Here is a 10,518-nt window from a genome sequence, read left to right as displayed (position 1 = left end):
TCATATGGATAACCGGGGCTCCATACGACAATGCGATTTTTTTCTCTGTCACCCAGGTTCGGCGGTGACGAGGTTGTGAATTTGTTGACCCTCTCGCTGAATCGTACAGAGCTAGGGGCCCCTTTAAACATTAAACGAACATTTTCCAAGGAATGATATGGATAGCCGAGGCACCAGCACTATCAATGGGTTGTTCTTCCTTGAAAACCATATGCAGAGGTCTGTTTTGGCTAACGGTATTTCACAGAGCACCCCTCCCCCCTCATCGCTTACGTAGTTGTAGGGGCCCCGAGCAAGTGCAATAGGGGCCTCCAAAAATGATTCCCCCCCCCCGGTCAGCACTTTTGAAAGCAGTTAACTCGACGGCCAGTTTTTTTTCCAAAATTAAGTTAATCGACAGTGCGACCATACTTTTTGGGCCCCAATTGCCATTCCGCCTAGGGCCTCCACCAAGCTTGATCCGCCACTGCTCGCGGGTCGTTGGCGGTCGGGATGGATAGAGCTATGTCGTCGTTGCTGCTACGGCCTTTTTTTAGCCAATCGCGTTATTTTCCTGTTTTTAGAGGGCTTCGAGCCTTCCTTCGTAGGAGCGCCGGTAGCGTGCTTTTCTTGGGTTAGGTAAGCGTTAGGTAAAAACACTTCCTCTCTGGAGCCACTATAAAATCTCCACAACGAATTTAAACTCCTTGGGAAAGACAGGAAGATTTACCGTCCGACTTGGCAATGAACAGACAAACACTGATTCTTGATGAGTTCTGGTTTGAAAGTTGCTATATTCATAATTTGTCCTAACTTATGTACTAATTTTCTGCTGATCGATCGCGATCAGCAGTTTTACAATTTTGAATAGATCGATAACGGTCAAAATGTTTCATATTCACTTTTGTTGCTTTTATTATTTTATCGCCTAGTTACCAGGTCGTGCTGACTTGGTTTACATTTCTTGGTCTGTCAGTCAGTTACCGGGCAATATGGCCCAATTATGCGCTGCTGTCGTCAACAGTCTGCTATATCTCCTGGAAAATGTCCGGTGAGTTGCAAAGACCGAATGATAGTCTTTTAAATCGATAGGTTCCTCTTTATTAGTATTCGTTGTTACACGGTTATTGATCCTCTCGTGGCGACCGTTGGCATCCAACTGCCGCTAATCCTTCATTCCCCCAAGGTCCGTCGTTTACAGCCCGCTCTCAAAGAGTCGGCTTAATGTTCCTCGAGTTTACCTTCTATAATCCAATACTCTACAGTAAGATGCCAACATTTTTCGTGAAACTCGACGTGGAAGATTGCACTAGTGAGGTCAATTGTCGAAAACCAGGATGCTCCGTTTAGTTGAGAGAGGATTGTGTTAAGTTACAAGAATGCTTGTTGTACCGACTGTGGAACGTTAATGTCCCCATCGCTGATCGCGCAGCCTTTTTATTCTAGTTTAGTTGTCACTCACGGCACTCATGAACTATGGTTTAAGCCCATGACGTCATGTGGTCACGCTCCATGACAATTGCTTCAAAAGTAGGCATTCTGAAGGGTGTTCTTACGATGTTTCTATTTGGACCACGGAGGTCAACGACGAGCCGAAAGTCGTTTTTTCCTTTAGGAACTACAAGCGAATGAAAGAACAGGACAAAATAAAACTAATTTAGCTACTATAGTAGCTACAGTTCACATTACTTACCGGTGCAAAAAATCACTTCACAAAACACGATAACGCTTGCGCGCACACCTCCGCCTCCAGCAAAGCCAAGACAAAAGCAATTTTGCATTGGGCTAAAGTCTGAAACACGACCCCCCCACTCACGGGCACTCATTTGAGTGACTTTTTTTCGTGCAGGGTGGTTCGAAATCGGTTGCGTGTTTTTTAATTATGTTTCGAGACACAGACACCTGAGGGCATGGCCGTCGAAGAAGAAAATGTAGCAATTGGTGCCATCTATCGACCACAGGTCAAAGATTGGCGATCCGTTGGAGCTTTCGCGAATAGCTCCGGCCACAGACATGGTAGCGATTAGTGGTGCATGGACGAAATCTAGCCACAAGTGCCATCTAGCCATGGCCAGAAGAAAGTGTGGCGATATCTTGGATACCGGCGGAGCTATGGGGCAAAGTTGGGCCAAAAATGAGGAAAATTTTACGGTTTCACAAACAGCGTATGGAACTTGGTTCCTCGATGAATAAATCACTTTTCACTATGCGAAAACCTCCTTACAATTTAATAGTAATTGTAAAAAAAATCAAATTCAGGCCACATTGCATAGTCTCCGAACCACCCTGTACGAAAAATTGACACGCAGATGAGTGACCGTGAGTGGGGGGGGTCGTGTTTCAGACTTTAGCCCCAAAATTGTCTGGTTGAACCAAAATTGATTTGGTTGGTTGGGTATGTTTTTATGGCTCATGTTTTTTATTCATGTAAACATGCATTAAAATAGGTATAATTTGCAGTGTAGACGCTCCTTAGCCGGTTCTGTGCAATGACAGGTTTTGACAAGCACACAAATCGCTCGAAGAGGAAAGAGCGGCATTTTTCGATTCTGTTTAACGAAGCAACAACATACAATTTTATCTGCATTGTACCAAAACAAATATTTCGTTCTACTATCGTGTTCTTCCTTCGTATACAAACGTATTTCATCGGTCACCAACAGAGTGTTTTTCATTTAACATAAAATGGAGCAAACCGCTTCGGAAATGCTCAACAACTCCAATGATGCGTTACAACGCAGAAGACAATATCATGAACTTTTGGATCTCGGGCACGATCTTGGTATTTTTTTAAAAACCCCGCTTATGCAAGGAATTACCTATTCAACTTAACACAAATATCTCTCTTACAGCACTTCGTACACAAACGGAAGATGCGATCAGTATATTTGAAGGTGTTTCAACGATCCTGAAACATACAGATAGCCTGCATCAGGGCATAACAAACCAACGTTTGGAAAATGCGTCTGAAATGAGTATCAATGTACAAATAGTAAAAATGGGTCACGATTTAGTAGGAGCGGCATTGCAGAAAAGCGAAAGTTCCCAGTTCTGCGATGAAGAACTAACGTCGGCAATAGTATGTTGCGGTAAATGGGGTTTAAAGAAGTAAACGAGTAACGAGTAAGATTTCAATTCTAGAACTCAATCATTGGCGATTCCGGTGGTCATTTGCAGTGGCAAACTATAGGAAGTCATGGCATTAAGGCCTTCCGTATGTCGAAACATTCTCCTTGTATGCTGGGCCATTTTGAATTTCAACCCGTTCCGATAGAAAAGAACGTAAAGGAACGTCGTCGTCGCCAACGCCAAGAGTTGGGCGTTGCACGCAAGCCGGAAACAGTTACCACATTACATCAAGAAGAAGCAGATGCCCGAAAGCTCCAAGGCATCATGGAACAACTCAAGCAGGTTATTTATTTCGTAAGTTGTAAATACCGGTTCATTATATTTTCGCTGCTTTTGATTCACAGATATACCAGGAAATGGGTTCGCCGGTACCATATCTTCAGCTCATTACGGATCCAACTGATTATATGAATACCATCGATACAGCTTTTCAGCTGTCTTTCCTGATTCGCGACGGAGCTGTCGCTTTGGAAACCGTTAACAACGTGGTGAGCGTGCGACCTACCACTGACAGCGAAAAGAAACAAAACAAGAGAAATGACGACAACGTGCAGGCCATATTATCTTTGAACATTTCCAAATGGAAGGTAAGTGGTTAAAAATAAAGCTAACAAGTATCATCAATATCCTAACGTTTAAATTTCGTACCTCTGCAGGGTGCTGTACAGCAATATCGCTTAACAAGGCCGATCCTTACCATCGATCGAGACCTAGTGGATGGATCCTAGACTTAACGGTACGGTACTTTTTTTCAAAAGCATTCAAAACACCGTCTCACCACGTAAGAGAATTACCTAGAACTATTTGATGTTATAATACATCATAGTCTTTCGTCTGAAAACAGCGATTATTGTTAAAGTCAAATTGAAATATCACAATTTTCGTTTCACTAGTAACGCCAAATATTTTATTATAATGTTAATGGAATGTAATGGCAATCAAAATTTCTTATTATTCAATATCCATAAATCGTCACAAGCAACGTTTGGTGTACGAAACCCATCACGATAATTCGCCAAATAGCTGGAGACATTTCCTTTCATTAGAGTTACAATTTTATTTCCTATAATTAGTTATGAAAAAACAGTACGAGAGTTGCAAATTGCACCGCCAATGGACGGAACTAGTAATAATTACCGTGGTGTAACTACGACTCGTTTAAATATGCGCTTCAAATATATTAAATATCCCGTTTCTTGCTTCCTCCTGCTAAAGTAGATTATAATTTGCTATAGCACCTTTCCACGGTCTTCTTCTCCATCCGGCTTGAGTACATTTTACATAACATTGCACGTTCGTTCTGGTTCTTCGGAAATTGCGGTCGACGCAACTGAGCGACTATCGGTAACGGATTTTCCCTGCGCTATTTTCCGTATGTTTCCCACTTCTAGATCCGATACAGATCTTGCGAAAGTGTGAGCCGTTGTATATTTTTGCCCTAGTGTATCGCGCTGTACGCCGCCGCTACGTAAACTTGCTGCTCCGTCAACGACGATACGACTGCTTGTACTGATGGGACCACCGCTTCCAGTTGAATGGGGAATGCTTCCCCCTGTCGAGCTCATTCGCTGGGTGTTGCTATTTGCGGAAGAGTTTCCAACGTGCCTGGTCTCACATTGCGTTTGATTGATGCCTTTATTTCCCCCCGTGCTAACACCGGTTATCGGCGCCTCCGAATCACGGAAGGTATGCAGGCTGCCCATCACAAGCGGTGAAAACGCTGACACGCCGGTCACAGCGGTCGTATGCAACAGCGATGGAATAGACTCCTGCTGGATGACAAATTTATCCAACACCGCAAGCTGAGGCTGCAGGGCAATCATGAATGGCCGGTATGCAAGACACTCGTTAAAACTCCAGCGAGTCATATCCTTCAGACCGTTGCGCAATTGTCTGCAAACTACGAGTGATTTCGAGCGAATCGCAGCATTCGTTATTCTGCCAACGGAGGCCACATCTAGCAATAGCACCGAAAGGAGAAGCGCGAATTCGTAACAGTTCGCTTCGGAGAAAATCTGTAACAGGTAACGCATACGGATTTCAAGCTTATGCTGCTTTCGTCGGTTTGATTTGCTCTGCTTGGAAATGTTTTTTTCCATTGCTTGACTGAAGCTTTGTTCGCCTAGTGTTAGACTCATCATGCCATTTGTGCCGCATACCGTCGACACTTCATCCGGCCAGTTAGGTTGAGCAGCTTCCGACAGCACACTTGCCGTGTCGTTCAGTGGCATTAGGTTTGCCTCTGCCGTTGTACTCAGTAAAGGATCACCGACTGGAGACGCCGGTACATGCTCCTGTCGCTGTTCCCTTGGCCCCTGTATTGGTTCAACCTGCCTTTCATCCGCTGTTGCACCAGCAACAGTCACCGTACCATTTGTGACCATCGGACGAGCGAACGACAAACTATTATACCCCGAATCGACAGTACGTCCCGTGGTTAGCTCCGAAAGGGGCGATTTGTTCGATAGATTCGAAGAGGGCGAAGGGGACGATTCACTGTGCAGGTGTGATTGAGCTTTTGGATTCGGTAGTAGCGTTAGATCCAAACAAGGTTTTGGCCAATCAAGCTCATCATGCAACGACTTTAGCGCAGTTACAAAATCTTCTATCCGCGCTGCACGATCCTTTTCCCGATTAAGCCAGCCAACTAGATGGAAATCTAGTGTAGCGCTCATATACCCGAGATCTTCCAGCTTTCGTAACTGCAAAAATCTCCGCGCGTGTCGCTGCAAGACCACATCGATGAAGAATTCCTCCGCCGTCGACGAGTCACTGAAATTGAAAAGAATTTTACTCATGTTTCACCAATGTTTCGATAACTGTGTCAATATTACGCTTACCATTCTTTCTGAGTATTTGGCACACTTTTTTTCCTGCGTAAGATTTGTCGTTCACCAGATGTATCGTTGCCCGAGCTTAGTGCTCCACCAGTTTGTTGCGCCGCTGCTGCTGCCGCGGGATTGTTGAACATTATATTTTTCTCTTTATTTACAACTGTTGCGGCGCCATCGTTCGACTTGGGGTATGGAATGGTGGTTGAGAAACTGCGCCCTCTTGCCATGCTGCTTCCTAAAATGAGACTCAAGTCTTCCGCATTTGGTGCGGGTGGCCCAGCTGCAATTAGTCCACCGAATTTGTTGCCAAACACGTATGATGAACGCGGAGATTCAACATCATTCGGATCGATCGCTCGCAAAAACCGCACCAAATCTTTGGCTAGCGGCCAATCCAGCTGCTCCAGTGCCGTATCCAACAGCACCGTCGCATATTGGCGACTAACAGAGGAAGGTTCAAGGTTTTGCAGGATAATTAAATAGCTTGCGGCTGTATGCAGCTGTCGTGCCGCCATACACTTCTGGAACAGTTCCTTTGGTTTACCGGCGCTCGAAAACAGGTACGGCCAAAGGGCAATCTCTGTCTTGCGGGCACACTGTACCACCGTTTGCAGATAAACGGGAAACTCCTGAATAAACTCGAGTACACTCGGCAATAGTGCGTCGGGGATGGGTTCCTTGCTGGTCGCTTCCTCCTCTAGTACCTCATGCAGCAGCAGTTCGAGAGAGTGGGGAAAGTACGGAAGATTCGTGCAGCATCGTGCAATCTCCCAAGCATTGTACCCAAGATTACGACGAATGAGCTGGCGCAATATTTGATGCAGGTAAACTTGACTCTTGGGAAGAAATTCAACCGTTAGTATAAAGATTAAATAACAGGAAAAATATAAAACCGTTTTCTGTTCGGGTAAAACACATACCGTTCGTTTCAGTGCATTGTATGGTAACGAAAAATAGACTGACGGATCGCTAGTATAAAGCAGCGTGTCATTTTCTGCACCAAGTATAATTGCATCCTCGAAAAGAATCACCAACGGGTAGATCTTCAGCGTAAATGATAACATTATTCTTTTGCTCATGAATGTGTGCCGTAGACTGCGCGATCCAGTTTCGCCCGTGCGTGGAAATACCGGAAGCCAAACGCGCATACCATATCCACCACAATACAACCAAAGAGATTCTTTAATGTGCGTCTTGTTAGATTCGGACACCCAGATACATTCTACCGAGGATGCTAAACAGGTGGACGTTAGCTGATTGTTGGCACTCCCAGTGCCGTGATGATGTTGTTGGTGATCCGTCTGCACCATCAACACTCTTCCGGACACATTCATGATTAACGTTTCCGAAAGAGAATTTTCGCAGTTGCTTGATTTCACCATGCCTCCAGTGCCGGCACCTTCATGTTTAAGGCTTGTCATTAGCACCGATATAACGCACGCAGGATGGATGCACACATTTTTGATATCATAAATATGCATTTTTACCAGTTCCACCCGGTGATGGTCACTCCCATTATAATCCTCCTCGGTTTGTTTAAGAGCAAATACTGATACGTGACCATCGGATGTGAAGACAACCTAGGACGATTAAAATTATGAGATGAAAATGAACAAAAACAAGCTACTTGAACCCGCGACACTATTCACTGCAATCTCCACTTACCAATTGATCGCGGAAAAGGTTGATCAACATCACCGGACTGGCACTTTTTGTAATCTCCGCAAATCGGTTATCCAACTTGTTCTCCCTTGAGTAGATGCGTAGCTCGTCGTGGAAACCGATAAGTGAATAACAACCTGCAAATATGACGGACATCGGGTTTGAAAATGTCCTGCAGATCAAATTAAACGACAAATGCACACTTACCCATGATAATGAATTCCTTCCACCAGAGTAAACCACCGGTGATAACGAAATCTTTCTCCTGTGTTTCATTGCCAAACAGTTTCCATTTGCGAGTGTTAAACGAATACAATGCTACTCCGGTTCGACCAGCTACTGCCACATTAGTGCCCAAATGGTCTATTGCACTGTACTGTAGACGATTGGAAGCGAACAATCAATAATGTTAGTTTATTCATTTCGTTTATCTCTGAATGTTTCACTCACTCGAATCGGCCAGTTGGAAGAGATGTAAGCAGTAGGAAGATTCAACACAACCCAATGTTTGCTCTCTGATAATACGCTGTTGAATTTAAGGTAGTTGTCACCACCATTGTTCACTGGATCCGGTTCTCCCGATGGTATGTATGCAGAATCTGCTGAATACATATAATGAAGGAAATATACATAGCTATTGTTGTTACCGAGCTTCGAAGCAACTTTTACCTTTGCCAAATTCGTCAGCTTTTCCGGAATAGGAAGCGTCACCTTCATTAGTTGAATCATAGCTAGATTTGTGGACAGGATAGATATTTTGCAACACGTCACCGTGGTTGATGTACAGTTTGTCGTCTCCTTGTAGCAACAGAAACGAATTATTGCTCTGTAACATTGGATAGATTGAGATGATTAAAGATTCATTAATTATGCTGCAAGAGTGCAATATGTCACATCGTTCTCGCTACATACCATGCACGGATTGATCGTTAGAATACTCTTGACAAAATCCAGTTGTACGAGTAGGGTGGCTGGAATAAATATTGGAACGCTGGAGGTTTCAGTAGTTTCCTTTGTTGCATTATCTGCCGTGGCATTTGTCTGTCGTATCATCAGTAGTTGATATCCTTCAGTTGACCAATCCTATAACAAATTCACGTTCGGTTAGAAAATTCCTTCGTCGCAATTCCACAATGTGCTCACCATGCTAATTACGTTGAAGGGATCATTCTTGGACAAATCCACGTGCAGTCCATAGTCCCATGCAAGTGAACAGAGCAGCAGTGAACCGAAGGTGCTCCACAAGGATATACCACCGTTGCCCCAGGCCACTATGATTGCGCACCCATCGGGGGTCCACTTCATGTCGCGCACGTATCCTGGTGATCCAGGAAAGTATTTAGCGCTCAATGCCAGTTTATGTGAGAGCTCCAGTCCGCCGGTTAGATCATCGATCACGTACATGTTGGTTTGAGAGTTTCTTCGCCCGAATGCTATCAGTCGATACTTGTGATTGATGACGGTACACGTCGCATCATCCACATTTTGGCACCAGATTCCTTGTACTTGCTGTATGGACAAGAAAGCAATGCTAATCCTGTAATTTTCTATTTAAAAAAAATGGTTACATATTTCTCTTACGTTGGGATCAAATTTTGTGTTATTCGCGGTGAGAAATGCTGCACGACCATCGTTTAGCGTGATACCAAAACCGCACAGCAGGGGTGAATAATCAATCGACGAAACGTAAACATTCTTCTCCAATATTGGGACGGCTGAAATAATAAATTTCATTGCCTACATTTACATCCCACACGAATGAAAGTGATTGCTTACCATAACTAACTTGCTGGTTAACACTAAAAGGGATTCGTTTAAGGTCGAGTGCATAATCACGTTCTTCAACGCCTTCCCAGTTCAGGCGGATGATTCGACCTTCTTGAGTAGCAATCACAATCTGGTTTACATTAATACACGATACGCAACAAATTGGAACGTAAAGACAAATACGGTGAGTCTACGAAATAGAAATGAAACACATAATTATCTTATAACATATCTTTACGAAGGAAACAGATACACATTAATACACTAACTGTATGCTTTTCTTACCAACGAAAGCTTCAAGCAGGGAATGGTTTCTTTCAAAAACAGCTCAGCACTATCCCGGCGCAAGTTGGCAAATGGTGAATCATTTTGATTGTAGACACCCTTTGGAGTATCGTTCACGATTAACGTGTACATAAACAAGGTACCGCCTTGCGTCGTACCTCCAGTAGTCACCAGCAACATACTCGAATCTGGTTTCCATTCGATATTAGTGTTAGTTCCATATTTTTCCAAACATTCCGAGCTTCTCAGTTTGGACGTAATTGGAACACAGGGCTGGAACACAAACAAACCGAACAGTTAGGATGTTAAAATCAGATCAGGTGGCAGGTCCGCTTACCTTTGAGTACCAGATGGCTATGGCATCTTCAGCCAGGACAGCAAATAGGATTTTTACCCGATCACATACCACTTTGCGAATACTGCGATGCTGTCCACTATTTAGCACCCGTGGCCAGCCTATTGAGAAGTACATCTTCGGGCTTTTTTATCAACAGAAAAAAAGCTCACTGAATCCTCTAGTCCTTACAGCAAACTATAGTATCGAGAACAGAAAGAAGCTAGCTTTATCGATATTGACAATGCATTTTCTTGCTACGAACTACTGTTTGAGTTCGTAAAATTATGAATTTTTCGTTCACAAAATGTACAAAGCAGGCAAAAAGGAAGACGTCAGTAGAAAATGACAACAATGCACAGCGTTAGGACATCTCGTTTCAGTGTGGTTCTTTCAATGACATTTCATCAATTCAGAAATGTGTTGTATTTTTGATTACGAAACCAAACGATATTTTTTACAGAAACAATCCATATTTGCTAAAAACAATGGCATGTTTAAAAATAAATTTATAGTTTTGAATCTTAG

At 43.6% G+C, this 10,518-nt stretch overlaps 2 protein-coding genes across 3 annotated transcripts; one reads left to right on the top strand and one right to left on the bottom strand.

Annotated features, from left to right (window-relative positions):
• The first annotated feature begins 2,338 nt into the window (after positions 1 to 2,338).
• On the top strand, positions 2,339 to 4,322 carry LOC125761648 (EP300-interacting inhibitor of differentiation 3). The gene is made up of 5 exons (XM_049422976.1): positions 2,339 to 2,761; positions 2,832 to 3,058; positions 3,121 to 3,390; positions 3,453 to 3,695; positions 3,765 to 4,322. The coding sequence occupies exons 1-5, from the start codon at positions 2,665 to 2,667 to the stop codon at positions 3,834 to 3,836; spliced, it is 909 nt and encodes a 302-aa protein (XP_049278933.1). The 5' UTR covers positions 2,339 to 2,664; the 3' UTR covers positions 3,837 to 4,322.
• Positions 4,141 to 10,317, bottom strand: LOC125761636 (guanine nucleotide exchange factor subunit Rich). Of its 2 annotated transcripts, none has more exons than XM_049422960.1 (13): positions 9,994 to 10,317; positions 9,657 to 9,929; positions 9,381 to 9,561; positions 9,186 to 9,319; positions 8,748 to 9,113; positions 8,517 to 8,687; positions 8,274 to 8,430; positions 8,055 to 8,206; positions 7,812 to 7,980; positions 7,608 to 7,741; positions 6,863 to 7,522; positions 5,949 to 6,778; positions 4,141 to 5,880 (listed from the first exon to the last, which is right to left on the bottom strand). In XM_049422960.1, the coding sequence occupies exons 1-13, from the start codon at positions 10,126 to 10,128 to the stop codon at positions 4,386 to 4,388; spliced, it is 4,857 nt and encodes a 1,618-aa protein (XP_049278917.1). In that variant the 5' UTR covers positions 10,129 to 10,317; the 3' UTR covers positions 4,141 to 4,385. The 2 variants fall into 2 exon arrangements, with proteins under 2 accessions (XP_049278917.1, XP_049278918.1); XM_049422961.1 differs by having other exon boundaries at positions 8,055 to 8,203; positions 9,994 to 10,316.
• Positions 10,318 to 10,518: the final 201 nt, after the last annotated feature.

The sequence above is a fragment of the Anopheles funestus genome, chromosome 2RL (assembly GCF_943734845.2).
Source record: "Anopheles funestus chromosome 2RL, idAnoFuneDA-416_04, whole genome shotgun sequence".
Taxonomy (NCBI): domain Eukaryota; kingdom Metazoa; phylum Arthropoda; class Insecta; order Diptera; family Culicidae; genus Anopheles; species Anopheles funestus.
Note: the sequence above shows the minus strand (reverse complement) of the source record. Positions and strands in the feature narration are given on the sequence as shown.